At 44.6% G+C, this 22845-nt stretch overlaps 1 protein-coding gene across 2 annotated transcripts in view; it reads right to left on the bottom strand.

The window, feature by feature from the left end:
• Positions 1–9000: 9000 nt before the first annotated feature.
• The window catches only part of SLC25A43 (solute carrier family 25, member 43), a 35641-nt gene continuing 21796 nt past the window's right edge, over positions 9001–22845 (bottom strand). Inside the window, exons 4-5 of one of the 2 annotated variants that reach the window (XM_004685740.2) lie at positions 10376–10510; positions 9001–9980 (exon numbers count right to left, since the gene is read on the bottom strand). In XM_004685740.2, coding sequence (XP_004685797.1) covers positions 9780–9980; positions 10376–10510 — 336 coding nt within the window. In that variant the 3' untranslated portion in view covers positions 9001–9779. The remainder of the gene's footprint in view (positions 9981–10375; positions 10511–22845) is intronic. The other variant, XM_012727043.1, reaches the window with a different exon arrangement.

Here is a 22845-nt window from a genome sequence, read left to right as displayed (position 1 = left end):
GGACCACGGGCCGCCCTCCGCGCCGCCTGGCTGGGCCGCAGCGCCTGACCTGCCCAGAGGAAGAGGCGGCCCCGGGGAATACTCAGGGCCCCGACACCGGACACTGGGCGCTGGGAGTGGGAAGGCGGAGGAGGTCCCCGAAATCTCTGGAGCAGGGCCGGGAGGAGGGTGAGGCGCAGGATTTAAGGGCTTGTGTCCCCTGCCCCCCCCCCACTCGGTGCTCAACATAAAGAGCATTTAATACTGTTATTTTAAAAATCTGTATAGACAAACCTCCATCCATTGACCGCTTGCCTATTTTTGTAAGCCAAGTGTAATTGGAGCCCCAGAACTGGAATTGGGGTGAGGCTGGGTCGTGCAAGTGCAGGATGGGATCACTTTTAAAGTTTTGAAGATTTGCTCAACACGGACGTTTGCATTACTTTTCTTTTAGAACAGAGCACTCAAAATCATTTATCTTCATCTCTGAGTTTTCTGATGCCCCCGTAAATTTGGCACCAAGGCAAGTGCCTCACTTTCCTCACCCTAGTTCTGCCCTGGAGCTTCACCAATGAAGCTGGAGAAAAGTGGGGCGACAGCAGAGCTGGGCACTGTCAGCATGCTCTGGACCTCGGCTTGCAAATACAGCTTCACGAAGAGCTTGCCAGGGTTTGGCAGTGGAGAGTTCAGAGGACTGGGCTGGAAGTGGACAGTTATTTTAGTCAGAAACCAAATGTAGAGGTTGTCCAGGGTGGCGAAGAGGTTGGGCAGACTAGGTTGGCCTTTCGCTCCCTGGACCCTAGGTAAAGTACTCTTGGATTCAGTAGATTTCCCGAACTCCAGAAATGTTTAGAGTCAGTAGAATTAGATTGACAGCCACTGTGTCAATAGATAAGTACTGAGTCCCTTAATTCCTACACTGGGTAGGAATTTAACACCAATGTCCTTCACAACCTACGCTTTACTGTGAGTTCACTCCCTCCTGTTCAGAACAGGAAGTGATACTGTAATCGCAAATCCTGTCTAAGTAATCCCAACAATGTTTATAAAAATACAGATAAGAGTTGAAAACTGCAACTGTTGCTGAACCCGAGGTCCCAGCAATGCTGAAGACATCTCCCTCCCTTTCCTTTCCTGCCACCTCCCACCTTCTCCAGGAAGATGTGCCTGCTACAGGACTCAGTGCTCGATCCCTCCAGGATTGTCAGGTGTCACCTCTACAGATACTGTGCAATTTGTTGGTCTTTCCAAGAACCCTGGCAAACCCGGAGAACTAGGAAGTGCGGAGAACATGCCACACACCACGATTTGAAACTAGCTTTGTTTATCTTTGGGAAATCTTTGACCTGCTTAGCAAGAGAGGCAACAGAGAGGCAGGGAGGTACAGAAACAATCTTGCATACAGCCTCTGAGACTGATAAGTATATTCTCTGAAAGTGATTGCTACCTTTCTGCCCCTGCTGGCCAGAGAAATAACATCTAAAGCAAGAGGCTAGTTTATTTAGACGGAGGGGGTTTGTAAAGCCCTTTAAAAGATTTTAAAACGTTCTAGTTTGAATTCTTGACATTTATTCAAATGTTTATTACTCTGTGATACCGCATCTTCACACCCCTACCGTTGTCGCACCCTTCCCTGCTCTGCCCTAGCACACACGCTGCTTCGTCAGAGCAAGGTCAGAGCATGGTCCTCCTCCAAAGTTCTTTTACTGTGTTCAAGCATTTTCATATGCACCGTTCAATCATATTTTTTCTCTCTCTGTAAAAAGAATGATCAGTCCCTCCCTGGTGGCACATCAGATTAGGAGCATCACTGTACCTGGCCACAAGCGCTTCAGTCTGAGTTCGATATCCTGCCCGGGAGGTGACCCACATGGCGCAGCAGACCTCTCCTGACCTGTCCACTGCTCCCCTCAGCAGTGTACTTCGTAGATCTGCCTGTTCTGTTCCCCACTCTGTCTCTGGTGAATCCTCTCACTGCCCCTGCACCTCTGGCTTGTACCCCAGCTCTGTTTGAATAAATAAATCTTAAAAAAATACTACTTAAAAAAAAAAAAGAATGATCGACCACTTGTGTAGAATCTGTCCGCTCTCAGTATCTGAGTGCCAAAGTGAGTTTTATTGAGGATGAACTATAAGACTGGTCACTGAAAAACAACTTCTTGCGATGACTTGGTATTTTGCTAAGTCCACCGTCAACTGGGGCTTCTCCTATTTGCTTATGATCGTGTATGTACTTCAGGGGGTCAGATGTTCTCAAAAGTGTCAAAGTCATGAAAGAGAAATGTCACTGAAAAAAGGAGACTAAGGAGCATGACAGCTTAAAGCAATATGTAATCCTGGATTGGATCCTTGAGCAGGAAAAGGACATTGGCGTTACTCATGGTGAAATTTGAGTAACTGTAGATTAGTAGCACTTGACTAGTACTATTCTTAATTACGGTAGTTACGTAACATGTTAACATTTGGAAAAGCCCAGTGAAGGATAGATGGACCTTTTTCATAATTTTGGAAAATGAGTAAATGTAAAATAATAATAATAATAATAAAAATTCCAGGAGCAAGATACCCTAAAGGCAGGGACTAATATTAATGATAATGATGACAGTGTTGGTAATGATACATAGCTGGTCAATTCATCAAAAATGAATTCCACCAGTGAGCCACAGTGGGGACAGTGTGCTAGTAGTGTAACTGGGTGGTTCCTAGGAGAAGGGAAGTTCCAGATTCCCTGCCCCACCCAGAAGGAGGGTGGAACTGAGCAGAGAAAAAGGAGAGAGAAGAAGGCAGGAAGGCAGATGGAGAAGGAGACCTAAGGAAGCCACATGGAGCAGCAAACATGTGATGAAGAAACCGGGCTTGTTTCCTGACACTGGACTGGTTAAGGCAGATGTGGGTGAGATACCTGTAGGGAGGTGACTATGGCCGTGTTTATATTGATTTTGCTTTTGCTCTTTTCCTCTCAGATTTGTCTGGCCATTTCTGACCCTTTTCCATGGGTCCCGGCCAGAAGGTGCTTTAGTCTTGTGGCAGGCTTTCAGGCCTTGCTTTGGGCCAATCCCTTTTGGGTTGACTTTTGCCCACGAGGGGATGGGTAACTTCAGGTGTTTGATTTAGAAGTTACATTCTTTGTGTTTCATATTGTATATTCACTGTATTAAAGTCACTTTTCATTAAAGCTTTATATGTTTTGTCTTGTTGCGGCGGATGGCAGAACCCACTTAGAGCAGGCAGGTTTTGGGGCTTCAGGGGTGCCTCTCTGAATTGAGGTGCCCTATAACAGATTTGTTGCCCTATAACAGTAGCTATTGTGTTTCTGGAAGTTAATGTAGAATACAAACATAATTAAGAAAGAGGAACTAAAGCTAAAGCAGTGCCTAGTAATTCTCAAGAAACCCCAACACTCCAATAAAATTAATGTAAAATGTCAATACAAGCAACTATATAGATGTCATTCAAATTCGGTTGAACAGGACTTCTGACTGGCCTCTGGTTCAGAGAGAGACCATATAGAAGGATAGTGGAGTATAGTATGTCAAGAAGGTGAAAGTAGTCATTGTTTGGCTGGAGGGTGAAAATGAAAATGATTGTGATTGTAGATGGATAAAAAAGATCGCCTAAGTAGACAAAAGCTCTGAACAGTACTTCATCAAACCTCACAGAGGCAAGAAATGGTAATCAGGGACAAACCATCTGAATACCTGCTGGAAGTTTTATTATTCTTGTAGCAACACTTTGCATACATTCTTGCGCATCATTACAGTTCTCATGAGTTGAAGAAGCAGAGGGTTAAGTCTCACAACTGGGCTTAATCCTGATGGTAAAAAATATCCTTTTTGGTTAGCAAAGTGAAAGTAACAAGAAACTTGAGAAAGTGGTCATAGCTTCTGGATCTGCTAAGCAAAACAATGCTGAGCATGGTCAGATAAGTTAACTAACATGTGTGTGTTAGGCTTTAAGAGGATCAGAGAACAGATAAACATGATCCTCGGCCAAACACCAAAGAGTAAGATAGCTCAAGCGCATCAGGAGTTCCAGCTGTAATATTCAGACTTGTACCATTTGGATTTTTGCAGCACACATATAGGTGACAGGAGGGCCAGGCTTCCAAGGTCAAAGACCGAAGAGTGTCATGCACCTCTAGGAACCAAGTCGGAGGGCTAAAGTCCACAGTAAATCCTGGGCACATAAAATGGGAAGGACCACAGTAAAGGGCTCTAATGCTCTGTGGAGTGAAAGACATCAAGCATGAGGAACTGGAGCTTAATAGGAGCCATGCGTGATCCGAGGGTCTCTGGATCCGGGGCTATGAGCTAGCAAAGCCAAAAATTCTGATTCTTCAGTTGAACTAAGGAGGATGGCATGCACAGATCAGAGGAACTCTCCGTTCCACTTAGGTCTTTGTTAGCTGGTCCACACAGCGTGTGCTCCCTTCTGGCTGCCATGGTGAGGAGGATGCACACAAACTGGAACATGCGCAAAGGCTGTCAGGAAAGTAAAGTCTGTACAACTTGTCACATGAGGCAGCTGAACGAATGAGAGATACTTACTGAGAAAAACTGGGAGAGGGCGGGTAGCATAACTGCCTGTGTGACTGAAGGACTGTAGATAGAAGGGGATGAGGCGAGTGAATGGAATCGGCACCACCTGGTAGGCAGAAGTGTCAGGAAGGTAGACTTCAGCTACACAAAAAACAACTTCCTAAAGTATGAACCACTTAAGATGAAATCGGTTGCTTTATGATATGGGGAACTTCCTGTCTCTGGAAACGTTGAATGGAAGCAGAATAAGAGCTGGAGGGACACGGTAGAGAATGGCTGGAAGAGTTTTACTCTCTTCCAGTTCTAAGGGTCTGCGGATCTATATGTTTGCACCTATACGTTGGGGTTTGTGCATCTGTGGCAAAATAGGAAGAGAGGGCCCTACCGGATGGTGCAACAGGTTAAATAAAGCACAGCACTCTGAGGCTGTCTGCAGCCACTGCAGTATGAGTTCAATCCCTGGCCAGGCGGGTGACCCACATGGTGTGACAGACTTCGCCTGACCTGCCCACTGGTCCCCTCAGCGGTGGACTTCAGCATATCTGCCTATTCTCTTTGCTCATTCTGTCTCTGGTGAGCCCTCTCACTCTCCACATCTCTGGCCTGTACCCCAGTTCTTATATGCATAAATAAATAACTCTTTAAAAAAATAGGAAGAGAGCAGTCACTTAGCCCAGTGGGCAAGTAGAGGCCTCTGGGGCCAGATCCCCGGGCTCTGCGCCTGCTGTCAAGCCTTGAGTGAGTTGCTTAAGCTCCAGACTTCAATGTCTTCAGGTGTAAAGTGAGAAGGATACTAACATTATACCTTGTAGAACTGTAGGGAGTAAGCATTTCATGCATGTGGTATTTTGTTAATATTAACAAAAATACTAAATTATGTTGGTCATTTCTAAGTTGTAAAGAACAATTTCCTCCAGCCCTACTTATGTACGGTGGCAAAGCAGTCCCCTGTCCAAATAAGGATGCTACCTGTAATTTGACAACCATATCAGAGAATATAGAACATAGAAGCAGGATTTGAGTGTCTAGGCAGTATCCCGAAAAAGCCTGCTCAGTTTTCAAACCTGGCTTGCCTATGCGACACAGAGGACCGTAACACCACACTTGTGTTTGCAGTATAATTGCAGAGAAAACACACAAGCTTGCCGGCCTACGTCCTGTCTCTAGTCTCTCATTACAGCTGCTGGAGTGATCTTGCTCACATTCAATTTTCATCACTTTACCTATGTAGTCCAAGAAACCAGTGACTCCCCTTTGTTTAGTGGGTCAGACCGTAACTCCTCAGCTCAGTATCTGAAGCTTCCCTCCCTCCCTCCCCTCCAAGTATTTTATTACTGGCCACTCTGGACAGGCTTAGAAAGCTTTTCATGGATTTTAATACTGAATAAGTTAAACCAAAACAAACAAAATGCTTTTCCAGTTAATCATCATATTGTACATATTCAAAGTACACAGTTTGGTTAAGTTTTTACATATGTGCCCACCTATGAAACTGCCACCAAAATTGAGTGAAAAAAAAAAATAAAAAAAGTTGAGAGTGAACACACACATCACTACGGTCAATTACACCAAGCCCCATTGTACTCCCTCCTTCTCACCTTAGGCAACTTCCGATCCTCTTTCTGTCACTAGAGATGAGTTTGCGTTTCCTAGAATTTCATGTAAATGTAATCATATCACAGGTACACTTTTGAGGAGGCCTGGTTTCCTCTCACTTGAAATCCAGATCTATAGCTCCATGTTTTCTTGTGTGTGTATCAATAGTCAATTTCTTTCTTTTCAGTTGCTGAGTAGTACTCCATTAGATGGGTATTTTGTTTATCCATTCATCAGTTGATGGACTTTGGGTCATTTCCACTTTTTGGCTATTATGAATAATATTGCTATAAACATTCACGTATCAGGGTCTGTATGGATATGTTTCCACTTTTGTGGGATACAGACCTAGGAGTGGAATTTCTGGGTCATATATCAATAGTGACTCCATGTTGAACCACTTGAGGGATTCCGGACTGTTTCCCAAAGTGATCCCCAAGAGCAGGGTATAAAAATTGCAGTTCCTCCACATCTTGAGACCTTTCTTTAGCCACCATCTCTTTAATGTCATTTTTTTGTTTCATCTTCCTGCCCCAGGAATTTCTTCGCATCCACTCCTTTGGTGGTCTTATGGCTTTAACCACCACCCGACTGCTGATGACACCCAAATTTCTACCTCCAGCCACCATTCTCCCCTGAATGCCAGAATTACCCCTAAGTCCTGGCTTAGGTTTATTTTCCTGACATAATTATTACTATTTTGGGGAAGATTTATTTATACACACAAGAACTGAGGTGTAGGCCTGAGGTGCAGGGTTGGGGTAAGAGGAATGCTAGAGACAGAGTGGGGAGCATAACAGGCAGGTCCACTGAAATGTACTGCTGAGGAGAGCAGCAGGCAAGTCAGGAAAGGTCTGCTGCGCCGTGTGGGTCACAGCCCTGGCCTGGCACTGAACTCACACTGAAGGGGCTGTGGAGAGCTTTTCAGAGCAGTGCTTTAACCCTTTGTGCCCCCAGGGAAGGTCCTCAAAAGAACTTTTAATTTCTTTTGCACCAGAACTCTGCCTTCAGTCTTCCCAGTAGTCCTCTTAAGCAGCACGTGCTATCTATTTTGTTAATCAAGTCAAAAGCGAAAACCCTACATGGCACCTCTGATTCCCTACATCTCAGCTCCAAAGTACATCTTGAAGCCACTCATTCCTCTTCGTCTTTACCACCATTCTAGTCCAAGCCATCATATGACACCATGGCTTCGATTTCCATAAGTTTCTGGATAGCTCTTCCCATTATAGGCTTTCTTCCCTCCAATCCATTACCTCCACAGCAACCAGAATATTTAAAAATGAAAATCAGGGCCTCCCAGATGGCAACAGGGGTTAGTCTCAGTGCTATCAAGCTCTCCGCAGCCACTGCAGCACGAGTTCCATCCCCGGGCAGGGAGCTGACACACATGGCGCAGCAGAACTCTCCTGTCTTGGCCGCTGCTCCTCTCAGCAGTGTACTTTGTCAGTCTGCCTGCTCTGCTCCTGACCCTGTCTCTGTTGAATCCTCTCACCCCCGCACTGCTGGCTTACATCCCAGCTCCTGTGTGCATACATTTTTAAAATATTTTTTAAAAAGAAAAGAAAATCAGATTCTGTGCTATTTGCATAAAGCCCTTCAACGACTCCTGACCGCCTTTAGAATAAAGTCTAGCTTCTCATGGCCCAAGTGGCCAACACAGGCTGTCCTCCATCCAGCCTCATCATGGACTCACCCCTCAGCTGCTCACCAGGTGCCCCCCACTACCTGCAGCACCTCTGTACTTCTGTCCCCTCTGCTGGGAATACGTTCTCCACAGTTCTGTGCATGGTTGGCTCATTTTCACCCTTGAGGACTCACCTCAAATGTCGCTTCAAAGTGGCCCTCCGTGGTCCCCTGAGTTAAAGTACTTCCCTCACCCCCACTTAATTCTCTAGCAAAGGACCCTGCTTATTCTCCTTCTAACACTACAATCTGTAATTAACTAGCACATAGATTAATTTACTAATAAATTACTCCCAGGCCAATACTGTATTATGCTTCTTCCTCCTACTTAGTTTGGTGCACACTGCCAGCTAGAAAGCACAGTTCTTTTGTACCCCTGAGAAGATGAAAATAGCTGGAAGGAACAGAGTAGAGATTTTTAAGAGTTATTCTGCCATTAGAAAAATGAGGTATATCTTCCTCCCTACTTAATAAAAAAAAAAAATCAATACTGTGGCTCAGAAGACATTCCTGTGTGGCCATAGCAAGAGCTTAGCTAAGCTCTCACAACACTTGCAGAACTTGCAGAGAGCACAAAAGATATAAGGTGATGTAAGTGACCTGAGGTTAGGATTTGTAATTTAGTAAAAATAAGTTTTTTTTTTCTTTTTTGCAGCTTTTAGAAATTTTCAAAAAGTTGTTCACCTCAGGGAAAACAAAGAGTAAGAAACATGAACTATTTACTCTATGAAAAGAAGCCGCCATCCTCCAACCCCCAGCAGAATGGGCTACAGATGAGATTTCCCTGTGTTGGTGTTCACTGCTATTCCCCACAAAACACAGTCTGCCACAGCAGTTGGTAAAACAAGCTATTTCAGCAGATTTCAGTGAGACAAGGTTCTGAGGGCTTGAAGACTTTGGTCAGTGTGCATTTAACCACAATTTTATAAGTTAAGATTAGCAATAAATGACCAACCCATCATTTTTCTTTGAAAATATATTTAATAAGGAAAAATACTTTCAACATACTGAAAGCCTCTGTTGTGTGCATGAATAAATTAACAACTAAATATAAGAAATACTTTTTTCTAATGCATAGGTAGGCACAACTTGAAAGGCACACTCAGTAAACTTGAGATGGAACCCCGAAGGTGGAACAATCCCAAAATATAAAAATAAAATTGAATGGAGATGATTAGCCTAAAGCGTTTTTGTTCGGTTGTTTTTTTTTTTTTTTTTGGTGCTGTGTCAAATGTTCTACTTGATCCTTGCTAGGCAACTGGGACATCTTGTGCATATAAGTTAAGTTGACTAAATAATTTATTCTCAGGATAGGCTTGCAGAGCAAGTTAAAAGACAGAGAATTTGGGCCACCTGCTCTGTACATGACCAACTGGAAGGTTTTGGGGGACACAAGTAAGCATTTGTGATGAAGTCTGTCTTCCTGAAACACAATATTCTAAGCCTGGGATGCTTCCAATTTAAATAAAGGTCAGTTCCACTTCCACAGGGATGGCTATTTAGTGGTAAGCATGCCCAATTTCTGATAAGGCATATTCTATATGGGGTGTGTGTGTTCTCAGAGGTCAGCGAAGAATATGAGTTCCAGAATGAAGGTATTGGAACTCAGGACACACAGAGTAAAACTAGGCCAACATGGAGTTGAGCAGGTCGTGACCCTGTGGCTGAACTCAGGACATGGTATCTGCTCAACTGCAGGCAGTGCCTTCTTTGGTGCTATGTGAGGGCACATCTCATTACTGGTAGGCGTTGTTCTAAAGCCCGGTGGAACGCCTGCAGGCCCACAGGGGAAGCCTTCCTGTGGCAGGTGCTTACAGGGACATCAGCTGGGAGCTCAGAGGTTGAGTGACTGAATCTTTTCAGTTCCAAGAGCAGAAGACTGGAAGTGCCCTCTCGACACTCCATGTGGGCACAAAGAGACTCTAGGGAAATGGGATTGCAACACGCCAGCGGTCAGCACACTTCTAGCTCCACCCCACTTTAAAGAGTTGGTTTTTTAGATTTCAGCGTGCTGGTTTTTAAGAACTTCTTTAATTCTCGCAATTCCTGGGGCTTCAAACTCTGATCCACTCCAGGGGTCAATTGATAGCTCAGAGGAGACACGATGTAACCATTTCGGTACAGACAGATCCTCTTGCAGAACTCAAAGGTGCCGAACATAACTCCAAAGTATGGAACTATCTGTTTAAAAAGAATATTAAAATCTTCAAAATAAAAAATGTCAACACATCTATGATCAACTTGCATCAGGGTAAAGTGAGATAAAGAAGGTGGGCCTGGTAAAAAACACATTTGGGGATGGGGAAGATGGCAAGATGAAGGTGCATGGGAGAATGGCCGAGTGACTGAAGGGCATGCCCCACAGAGCCTGGGTATCAGAGGTCTCAACAGTGTACAGGGCCCCTCTCCCTGGAGCTGCCAGCTAGTCTGTATTTGCAGGCCTTGGGCTATCACCAGTGCCAGGGGCATTTGCGGGCCTTGGAGATGCTTCCACGTGAACTGTGGTAGCAGAGGCAAAGCAAAAGGGTAGAACTGGAAGAGGCAATGAAGCAGTAGAGGCTGACATCTCCACTCACCTTCAGCAAGTTGGCTGCCAATCCATTCCATAGTCCCAGCACCCCTTGCGTCTTCACTACCTGCCGGAAACAGTCCACTACTCCTGAAAAGTGGACATCTACTCCTCCACAGTGCGGAAGACAGGCACTCTGGGCCTGGCAGGGAAAAGAAGATGGCGTGAGGTGATTTAGTCACCAGGAAATAAATATGCTAGTCAGCACAGCTAAGGACTTAAGTCTGGCCTTAGAGGCAATGCTCCAGGCCAAGATGATGGCAAAAATGGCCACTGAGGGCTCATCTTGTTCCATGAGCTTCACACACAATGAAGTTAGGATGTCTTGTTCATGTATCGGTGGTTGATTTGGCTTGGAAGGAGACAGACAACCTCACACCACTGCTTCCCAGCCTAGGCCCTCTGGCCAGGAGAAGTACTCACATGCCGTTAACATTTGAAAAGTGCCCTCCTTGGTTCTTGTCTTAACTGGTCCCTGTGACACTCTCAAGTGAGGGCTGCTCATTTCCTGCCTCACGGATGTCCCAGGGTGGGGAGCAGAGCGACAGCATCTCATTCTTTCACCTCTTGCTGTTTGTGTGTACCTACTCCTCTTTCAAGCCAGAAGCTGTTGGCTGGGGCTCGGGTCGCTGGCCCACTCCTCATAGTTGCCCCCATTACTGACATTCTGGCCACGCTTTCATGTTCATTGAGGACTGCCAAACTTGCACCATCTTAGGTAACTTCAGCATTGACAGAGACAACCCAGCCCCTGCTTTCTGTACCTTGTCTTTATAGGTACAGGAGTTGGCCCCCGACTCCTTAGCATCCCCCCACGCAGTCTGCATTACCATTCCCAGAACTATCCTGGTCACCCCAAATGCTCCACCTTGCAAAGTAACAATTTTGTCCTTTAGTAAAACTTGTGATCAGATGAAATATCCCATCTACATACAAAATTGATACTATTTCCCAATGTTGGGGAACTAGTCCCTCACTTCTAGTCATCTACATGGCGTCAAATTTACCTTTAGCTATGCACACAATTCCTTTTGTTGCTGATACATCTAATAGGGGCGAGCATAGCACTGTTGCAATGGAGCCAAGATTTTCCACAGCAGGCGGCTGTACAGTGGGGCAAGGAGAAGAGCACGTACTCTGGTGTCACACAGGTAGGGATCTGGGTCTGCTGCTCCACTTACTGGCTGTGTGACCCCTGGCAACCTCCCTAAGCTATTTGAGCCTCAGTTTCCTTCTTTAGAAAATGGGAATAGGACCCTCCCTAGGTGATACAATGGGTTAGAGTGCAGTACTATGAAGCAACTGTAGCACTATGAAGCCACTGCAGCACAAGTTTGATCCCCGCCCAGGGAGCTGACCCACATGGCGCAGCAGACCTCTCCTCACCCACCCGCTGCTCCTCTCAGCAGTGAGTTTCAGTCAGTCTGTGCATTCTTCTCCCCGCACTGTCTCTAGTGAATCCTTTCACCACCTGCACCTCTGGTCTGTATCCCAGTTCTTGGATGCATAAATAAATCTTAAAAATACAGAAAGTGGGAATAGTTCCTGCTATATGGGGATGCAGGGAAATAGATGAGGAGGGCACTTCACAGCGTCACGCATGTAATAAGGACCAATGAAAATGAGCCAGCATTGCCATCACTATTGTGTTGAATGTGTTCTAGATTGCAACAGAACCCCTTCCCTAGTTATTAGATCTTACTAGAAGGTGCATGGTTCTGAAATTCTGCACTTTAGAAGTGCTTGTCCACAGTGTACTCATCCACCCACACCCGTCACCTATTCAGATTACTCATGACCATGTGGATCATGAATCCCTGTAGTCCCTGAGCCCTCCTTTACCCGGCTGGCCACCAAGCCCACCAGCCTCACTGTCCTCGCAACTTTTTTTCTGCTTCTATTCTGAAAATCATTGGCTCCTGTCCTTCAGTCAGCTTCCACCCTCCCCCAAACGTCATCTCTGCTCTAAGTCTCTGAAGGAGAATCCAGATGGGCCAGGCGGGTGGTCTGTAATTCTGGACCCTCACAGTATGAAGAAGCCTTCAAAGCACCCATTTCCATTTCTCACGATGGCTCTTCCGAGCCTCACCACACACTCAACACCTTGTACTCCACACCATTTTCCTCTACTCTAGGCAGGTAACCTCACTTTCTAGTTCACAGGGAAAATAGATCAGACAGGGCTCTCTGCTTCTTTGTATAAATATCCTTCTTTCCTACCAGTTCCCGGGATGTCACACCTTTGAACTCTTTCTTGGGCACCTTTCCCAGGAGATCTGACTTTCCCCCTTAGCAAATGAATAAACTCAAATCCCTCCTACCTTAAAAACAACTCCTTCCTTCGATATTAACTTTGCCCTTTAGATACAACCCAAGCTCTCATTTCCAAACGAACATAATCAAATGACCTTATTTTGGTTTTAGAGTTTTAGGCATTTGAACACGGGTATAGATTTGTGTGGCCACCAACACAATCAGGATACAGAATTGAGACATAAGTCCTGTGAATTCTCACATGCCCCCCAATTCCAATTAAGGCCTCCCCTACTCCAGGCAATCACAAGTATGTTCTTTGCCTCTACTTTTGCCTTTCTAGAATGTCACCTAAATGAGATGGGAAGAGAAAGACTGGAGACAGTGAGTGCAGACAGTTCTTTCCAGGAGGGCTCTTTCTTTTGACACTGGCTTCTTTCACTCAACGTGATGTCTTTGACAATCACTTATGTTGTTTCTTTTTTTAACGTTGAGTGTGTTTCTATTGTGTGGCTGTAACATCTCTCCTTTTTCTTTTGCACTTGTGGAAATGGGCATGTACTTCCTGATCTACTCATCGTAATGTGGCATCGTCTCCCTTACAGTCACACATCAGTGAATGACAGCAATGTGTTCTGAGAAATGCACCATTAGGTGATTTGGTTGTCGTGCGAATGTCACAGAGTAATGACACAAACCTGGATGGTATAGCCCATGACACACCTGGGTTACATGGTATAGCTTACTGGGACCACCGTCATCTACAGGGTCTGTCATTGTCCAAAATGTTAATGATACGTGACTGTACTCCACTTACTGATTCTGGCTTGTTCTATCTCTTCCCTACTCTTGGAAGCAAGGAAAGATAGAGGGAATATCTGCTAGCATGGACAGTAAAGCAGTGGGTATCAACTGAGTGTTTTTTCATCAGGGTGGTCAGGGAAGACTCGCCAAGATGACCTTTGAGTAAAGACCTGCAGGAATTGAGGCAGCAACTTATACAGCCAACTGCAAAGGCCGTGGGGCAGGAACACGAACAGCTGTTAGAGAGGCAAGAAGGAGGCCAACATGGCGAGAATGGAATGGACAAAGGGGAGAGTAACAGGAGATGACATCAAAAGAGCAAATGGTGACACAGGCTGGTAGGCCACTGTGCTCTTAGTTCATGAGCTGGGAAGTTGCTGGAGGGTGACTAATTTGTATTTTAACAGGATCATACTGGCTGCTGCATTAAGAAAGATTCAAAGGTGAGAGAAAGCACAGAAGGATGGGGATTGGTTAAATGAGTACAGTAATTTAGGCAAGAGAGGACAGCAGCACAGACTGAGACACTAGCAGTGGGCTGGAGCAGCAGTCGGCTCTGGATGTGTTCCGAAGATGGTGTCAACAGCATCAGCTGGTGATGGATGAGCATGTGATCGCAGGATGCAGGAGTCAAGGATGAACCACAGCCCCTGGTCTGAGCAACTGGGTAGATGGAAGTGCCATTAACTAAGGGGGGCAAACTGAGGGAGAAGCAGGTTGGTTTTGGGGTGGAGGGGACCTCAGAATTTCAAATGTGTGATACCTATTAAACATCTAAGTAGAGATGGGAGTTGGCTACACAAGCTGGAAGCCAGGGGAGTGGGCAGGCTGGAGACCAAATCGGGATGGACGGGCACGGGCAGCATTTAAAGCTAGAAGTCTTGATGAAACCACTTCGGGCATGAGCCTGGGGAGATGCCAACATTTAGAGATCAGAGATGGGAAGGACAGGCAAAGAAGACTGGGAAGGAGGGCCGGTGTTTAGAAGGAAAACCGGAAGGCTGTGACATCCAGGGAGTGACATGAAGGCCATGTGCTGAGGAGGCAGGTGGGGCAAGCTGCTGAGGGCCCAGAAGGATGACGACTAAGCACTAGCCACTAGGGTCAGCAGCAGGGAGGTCGCAGGTACCTTAATGAGAGAAGTGTTTATTGAGTGGTGAGGGGAAGAGTAATTGGAATGGATTCAAGAGCATGGGCAGAGAAATAGTGGAGACAGTGAGAACAGGCAGCTCTCTCAGTAGGTCTCTCTCACACTGGATTGGAACCATGTCTGATTCACATGTCTGCTTTTCCCAGGGGACTGTGCACTCAGTAAGGGCTGGACCTTGTTCATTTCTGTGTCTCTTGTGCCATAAGCAGCAGCTGGCACATGGCTGGTGCTCAGTGAATGGTCTGCTGAAGGAATACACAAAGTTAGGAGAAGAGTAGATTGGTCTTTGGCAAAATCTTATGCATAAATTATAAAAATGATGGAACAAGACCCAAATGATATAATGTATAATCATTTTATCAAACATCAAAGTTCCTATTATTTTACTTACAATGCTGTGTAACTAGCTCTACTTTACTAAGAGATGGCATAGTAGAAAATGTCACACATGAAGTCCGTAATATTATTAGTGCTACAACTAATCAATAACCACTATTTATTGGCTGCTTATGCACCACTGAGGAAACTGAGGCCCAGAGGCAGGTGAAGTGATTTAACCAAAACCTTGTCAGCTAGTAAGTAACACATTTCATTCTGTGTGAAGTTAGTTGTTTCATGTCCTTTTCCCCCAACGGCCTAGACCCCTGATGCTGGGACCGTGCTTTGCTCAGTTCTTCTCACCTCCATGAAAGTGTGGGGATGTATGAAAAAATACTAGGAAGACTGGCTCTTTGTTTTCTTTCTGATTCCTAGATCTACATCATTCCAAGCCCCGATAACTCAAAATCTCCAAACCACACATTCAAATCTGAAAGGGACTTGAAGACAGACCAGAACAATTACTTCCTTTTACAGATAAACCCAAGGCCTCGAGAGGAAGAGTGACAAATGCTGAGACAGGCTGAGGGCCGTGGGACCAGAGCTGGGTGTGCCCCCCTTCCCCAATCTGCTGCAGCCTGTACTCTGGGATCCTGCCTCTCGCTATGACTCTCTGATCTTGGACTCTAGCTCACAAAACTAAAAAGGGCAACTTGTTCCATATGTGTCATCCACCACACTGTCCTTTGCCGGACAATCCACCCTGTGGCCAGGGACTGCACAGTCGCAGTAGTGACAGCAGGTCACCTTGCTCAGGCGAGACTTCAGCTTTTATGTGATTCCGCACTAGAAGGACACTCAATGTCACAGATTCCAACAAGTGTGTGGGTGCACGTGCGTGTGGCAGGGGTGGTTAGTAAGAACTGGTGAAGCTTTAATTGTGAACTTTTGGAAGGAAAGTCCATTTTATTGTGTATGACTAAAAGTAGGTTAATGAAGGACAACATAGTGAGACACTTTTCGGGCCTGACTTGTCTGCATAGCTGAGTGGTTTGTGAAAGCCTCGGTAGCACTCCACAAGGTCGTGTGCATGAGCTTTGTCATCACACAGCCCTGGATTTGAATCCTTCAAAAGTGAAGTGCAGTGTCTTTCACCCTTTGCTGTGTGATCTTAAGCAAGTTCCTTAACTTCTCTGGGTTTCAGTTTCTTCATTTCTAAAAGGGAGACAATACTTAGCTCTTAAGAGTTGCTGTGAAAATGAAAGGAGATAAGGAAGCACTCCAGCAACACAGTAATTACTCAATAATGCTTCTCATCCTGCTAGGCACTATTGTTACTAGTTTAGCCCAGCAGGCCCTAAAGCAGCTTCTTTTGGTAAATCATACTGTCTACATTAAATAATCATACTGTCTAGATCAATAACTGGTTTTACCATGCCCTAGACCATTACAGTTTTAACTTAGAGGTCAGATTCATGAGTTTATTTCATATGAGCAAGTGTTGCATCTTTCATTACTCCAGCTTGAAGCTGGATCAAATCCACCTAGCAATTTCTGTGTTTCAAAATATACAGTCCACGGTTAAGCATGAAGGCGAGTGGTGAACTCTGGGGTTAGACCTTCCCTTTGAGGTACTGGAACAACCAATCACAGGTCAGTGTATGAGAAACAGAACATGCAATGGATGAGTGGAGTCTTTCAGCCACAGTGACAGCAGCCAGACAGCCAGGGTTGTTTGGTGAACATCTTACTTTCAAGAATTCCCTCAGCCTTGTCCCACCCTGGCCTGCTCTCCTTCTTATCCCACTTACAGGCAACTTGGCAGACAGACGGTAAGCCTCCTTTGCCCTTAGAAAGCACCAGCTTGATCACAAGACTTAAGTTCCCCCGCTGCTAAAACAGGGCATGCTGGAAAGAGCAGACTAGGTCCACACAGGAAATGAACCTTCTCATCCTGCTAGGCACTATTGTTACTAGTTTTTCCTCTGCTGGTTTCTGGGAAAACTAAAAAAGTCCCGAATCATGCATGAAGGTAAGTAATCATTTTGCAATTGGGCGTCACCTTCCAGAATAAAAACAAGACATTAACCAAGTTATAGGAGCTACTTATATCATAGGTCACTTACAATTAACTTTGTGGGTTAAGGACCATCTACATTCAATCTCAGAACCTTAACAATCTTCTAAATTTCCACCTTCGCTGCCAAGCCACCATCACTGCTCGTGAACCACGGAAGTCTCCAGAATATCTCCTGAGGACACGGAAGCTTGAGGCTCCTTGCCTGCCCCTCCGACTGTACATTCTCTAGTCAGTGGCCACAGTGATTTAAAAAGAAATCAGATCTTAAAACTTACCTTCTTAAAAGATTTTAATGGATTTGTATAAGAGAATAAAATGTGTTCCCCATAGAGGATAGCAGCAATGCTGTGAGTGCTAAGTATTTAACAACTGGTTCTGTGGGGGAGAAAAAGCTGAGTGGTAGCATTTACCGATTTTAGTGGTATAAATACTCTTGCCAAGGTTGGTTTCAAGCTACCAACTGGGAGGTCAACTAGCTCCTGAATCTCCTGCAGTAACAGCTGCCTAGTCAGCAGGAGTGAGTTCTAGCACATCACTTGAAGGCTACAATTGCTACATGATCTGTCCTTGCACCTCCTTTTCAACTACACTGTGTTGCTTTCTTGTCCAAATCCTTCAATTGCACTAGCTTTTCTGCTCTTGCTTGCCTGATGATTTCCAAATTTCAATCTGCAGCCCCCATCTCTCCTCTGAGCCACAGGATCACATAACCACCCACCTACTAGGCTCTGCACTGGGAAGTCTGCTTGACATATCCAGCTTTATACAGCCCAATTAGAACTTCACCCTCACTAGGGACTGCTCCCTAGCTTTCCTCATGCCAGGAGTTGGCACTGCCGCTGACCTACTTGTTCATGCCCCAAACTGCAGCCACCCTGAAGATCTCTGGTCTGTCTACTTTTCTTTCTTGCCATGACCATCACTCTAGACCAGGGCCCCATCATCACTGGTCTCTACTGCAGCTACTCCCCCCCCCCCGACCCCCCCTCCAGGGTCACTGAGAGCCAGTTCCTTAAAATGTATCTTTCAAAGGGTTAGGTTGCAGCACTATGAAGCTGTCCACAGCACTGCAATATTTTGAGTTTGATCCCCGGCTAGGGAGCTGACCCACATGGCGCAGCAGACCTATCCTGCCTGCTGTGCCCTCAGCAGTGTGTTTCAATAGATCCACCTGTTCTGTTCCCCACTCTCTCTGGTGAATTCTCTCACCCCCCAAACCTCTGGCCTGTACCCCAGTTCTTGTATGCATAAAAAAATCTTTCTCTCTTTTCATGTATATATATATATATATATATATTCATATTCAAGTATCTGGATATTTGGACATTCATATTCACGTAGATGGATATTATTATATGGGGATATATTGCAATATGTACTTTTTAATCTATGGACTGTTTCTCTGAAGAACCCAGACTACTGTCATACCCCACAGCATCTGAATTAGTTCCAGGACCCCCAGGGCTACAAAATATGAAGATGCTTAAGTTCCCTATATAAAATTATATACATACATTGCACTGTATAACCTACACACATAATCCTAGACACTTTCAATCACCTCTTGATTACTTACAATGATGCTTAGTGCAATGTGAATGCTGTGGAAACAGTTGTGTGTTGTTTGGGTAATACAAGAACAATACAGTCCCAACTATCGTAGGTCTTAACGTCATAACACGAACTTTTCAGGGGAGGTTGGTTTAATCTACAGATGTGGAAGCCATGAATAACTGAAGACTAAATGTGATGCTATGTACTCCTCCCCCCGGGACTCCCACATTTATTTACACATGCTATTCCCACTTTATTCTGATGGGCAAAATCCTAGCCACCTAGGATTTTGCCACCTCATCTTGGAAGTTTTCTTGATTCCCTAATTGGAACTACTGTTTCTTTTTTCCACCCTCTCCCTTCCTAACTCTCTTCCTTCTTTTCTTAAAATTTATTATCTCCCTTGGGAAGTTTTGTAGCATTGCTCCAAATAACAAAGCAAAGGAAAAAACTCAAATATTTTCTAACAGGAAAATCATTATAAGGATGTTGACTCAACAAGTTAGTGGAATGTTTTCATTTAGCAAATGCAAATTTTGTATATTTATATTTGTTACATGGAAGTGATCTGTCACATGTGTAACAAAACAATATTTCCACTATAGTAACAATTTATTTAAATGCTTATACTGATATGAAATAGAGAAATAAAAGAGGAGAGGGAGAGAGAGGCTACTTAGGTCATGCTTACATTGCCTAGTAGTGTGGGACTGTGAAACTGAGTGTGCAAACTATTTCTTACTATTCATTTAAGTGTATATAGAAATGAAAAATATAGTACAATTAGTATCTATTAGCTTACTCCATTCTAATATAAAGTTTTAGAAGCAATAGAAATTAAAATGTTCCATGCCTTAATAAAATGATCAAAAGTAAAAAAAAAAATTTGTATCTCCCACTTTAAAAAACCATTTTATTGTGGAAAATTTCAGGCATATACAAAAGTAGAGAGGATCATAAAATGAGTACAATGTGGCCCTCCCTGGTGGCGCAGCGGGTTAAAGCACAGCACTAAGAAGCAAAAGCCACTTCTGCATGAGTTTGATCCCCGCCTGCCCTGGAGGTGACCACATGGCGTGGCAGACCTCTCCTGACCTGCCCACTGCTCCCCGCAGCAGTGTTACTTCATAGATCTGCCTGCTCTGCTCCCCACTCTGTCTCTGGTGATCCTCTCACCCTCTGCATCTCTGGCTTGTACCCCAGTTCTGTATGAAAAAAAAATGAGTACAATGTTCTTTCACTCAATTTTACCAGTTAGCAAAACATGACCAACTTGGTTTTTTAATCTTTACCTTCATAAGTCATGATTTCAATCCATCTGTGGATATTTATGTTTCTTAAAATATAATGGCTTCTCTAAAATATAAAATACATGTAAAAAATGTTGCCATTACACACCTAAAGTTTTACATTTCCTTAATACCATCATGTACCCATTCAGTGTTCACATTTTCTTGTTTGTCTCATAATTGTTTAAGGGCATCACTATTTGAATCCAGATTCTCTCTAATTTGTTCTCCCAAAGCTATTTGCTTAGACCTCTGCTGTAGTGGGTTCATCTGGTACGAATTGTCTGTTGCACTTCAGGGTCTAACATCCTTCATTTGCACATTTTCGGACACATTAAATGTCAAACCAAATTCCCCTCAATGTCTGTGTCACCAGTGGCTTTCCCCAAACATGACCATTTACCTGTGAGCAGGTTCAATAAGCCAGATGGACCATCATGCAAGGATGAAAAGGCCAATATTTGCTGAGTTCATGGTGTCAGGCACTACTCTAAGTGCTTTACATGTACCATGTCCTTTAATCTTCATAAAAGCCTCATGAAATAGGAAGTATTATCTTATTAGCCCTATTTTATAGATGACAAAATGAGATCTGCAAAAGGATAAATCTCCTAATTCACAGAACAAGGGATACATCAACTGGAATCTGGGGCTGTTTGACTTGGAATCAAGCTCTACCCTACTAAGCGACACTCTGTCCTGATGCCCAGCACTGAGAATGCTATCTTAGCCCCCTGCAAACTTGTTAACAACCATTTTGGTCAAGAGTGGCTGCCATAGCATGTGCATGGAATTAATCCTTTTTGCTAAACTGGGGCTCATGTTATGGTATGAGTGAGTGCCTCTGCGAACGTCATGCTAAACCTAGGACACAAAGGCAAGCCCATGCTGCTGGCTGATCCTTGCTATAGGGTGAGTGTTTGTCTGCAAGTAGGGCCTGAGTTGGGGGGGATGATTGGGCCATGAGGGTGGAGCCTTTGTGAGCGAGGTGAGTGCCCTTAGAAGAGATATGGTCTGTCTCACTACACCGTATGAGGGCACAGCAAGGTGGAGGCTGCCTACAAACACGCAGGTAGGTTTTCACCTGATATAGAACTTTCCAGCATTCAGAATTACAAGGAACAAGTGTTTTCTTTTAAGCCACCCAGTCTGTGTGTGTTATTCTGCTATAGCAGCTCAAACTGAGATACCACCAAAGGAAGAAGGAATGGTGAGCTTATACACTAGGGCTTCTCAACCCTTAGCTCCACAGTAGACCAGGCAGGATGCTTTCAAAGCTACCAACAACTGGCATCTACCGCTGTAGTTTGAGATTAAACTGACCAAGGGGAAGGCCCAGATGTTGGTATTTCTGGCAAGCACTCCAGGTGACTGTCGCATGCACCCAGGGAGGAGGATCCCTGGTGGGGCCCTCCACAGCCCCAGGCAGCTTGGGGATCAGACATGAGTCCACCAGCCTGCTGCTGGCACTGGTACTGCCTGGGGAAGGAGCATGGGGCCTGAAGCCCGGCGCCATGGACTGGCTTTGCCACGTGAGCCTTGTGACCTTGAGCTAAAGCCTGGACTTGCCTTATTCTCAATTTCCTCACCTAACAAATGGGAATAAGAATCTCTACCTTAGCAGACTGTGGTCAAGATTAAATTAAATACATGTAGCATTTGACACAGAACAAGGACCATGTAAATAACACCCTTATTAATATCATTCTTAGTACTATCTAAACCAATTCACTAGACTGGAATGCAAGACAGACATCTGCCCACACTATATCTTTAGTAGAGAAACAAGGTATGTCAGGCTGCTAGTCCACAAGGACCCAAGCTTAAATCCTTCCTCCACATAAACCCCAAAGCTGTCTAGTTCATGGCCACAGCTCCCAGGAGGACCTTGCTGCACTTTGCTGAGAATAATCACAGGAGCTGGGTCCTAGTCCTGGCTCTGCCACTATCTGTATAACCTTGACCATGTCCTTTAGTTCTCTAAACCGGTTTCATTCCTGCACATGTCAAGTGAGGAGATAGGAACTAAATGACCTTGAACGCCATCTCTTACTCCTGTAATCCATGCTGCTGGCTCCATGCTCCATATGCTCTAGGACTTTCAACCTACCTACTATCTCCTCTGCTAGCTAAGACTCTCATCTTGACCACTTCTTCAGGGAAGTCTGAGATTCCCAGTCAGGCTAAGCCAGGAGCCCAGTAAACATGTCTAGTAAACACTCTGTACTTGTCCTTCCTGGCACATGACAGGTTGGAATGATTTAGCATATAATTCTTTCATATGTACTCCCTGCCACTACCTGACTTCACGGAATTGTAAATACCAAGAGGGCAGTGACCATGTCAGTTCTGTTCATAGTTCTGTCCCCAGAGCCTATTTACACGCCTGGCAGATAGCAGGTACTTAACTCCAGGCACTTAATTCATATAGAAGGAATGAAGGAATACACTTGCAATAGATGAAAAGGTAGGATGAGCACTTCAGAGCAAAGCGTAGGCTTTGCAAAATTTTAGGTGTTCTTTTCAGCAGTACTGGAATGCCTCAGTGATACATATGAAGATGTAGTGCTCACAGATAGAAGTAGTGAAGCCATCCTACTTTTCAGAGTTGATTCTACAGAATGGAAAATGACATGTTACAAGGATTTTTGTTGTCCCTTTGTCAGTTAACAGCAGAAACTTGGAAACAACATAAATGTCCACCCACAGCGGCCAGTTAAAGCAACAGTGCACTCTGGAATACTAAAGTATGTGGCAGCTTCATCTAGACTGGTCTTGTGCTAGCTCCAAGATACATGTGTTTGGTGAAAAAAATGGTAAGGAGTATGTGCAGTATGCTGCTGGTCATCTAAGAGCAAAGCACACAGAAATGCACATGTTTATGTAGATCTCTGGAAAGATTCAGTTAAGATACTGGAAATGCTAGTGCTATCTCTCAGAGAATTGGGAGGCCAAAGAACAAAGGCTGAGGATGACTTATTTTTTAATGCAGACTCTTTGTAACTTTTGGTTTTTATTAAGATTTATAA

The sequence above is a fragment of the Condylura cristata genome, unplaced genomic scaffold, assembly GCF_000260355.1.
Source record: "Condylura cristata isolate star-nosed mole 26May11 unplaced genomic scaffold, ConCri1.0 scaffold00019, whole genome shotgun sequence".
NCBI lineage: Eukaryota > Metazoa > Chordata > Mammalia > Eulipotyphla > Talpidae > Condylura > Condylura cristata.
Note: the sequence above shows the minus strand (reverse complement) of the source record. Positions and strands in the feature narration are given on the sequence as shown.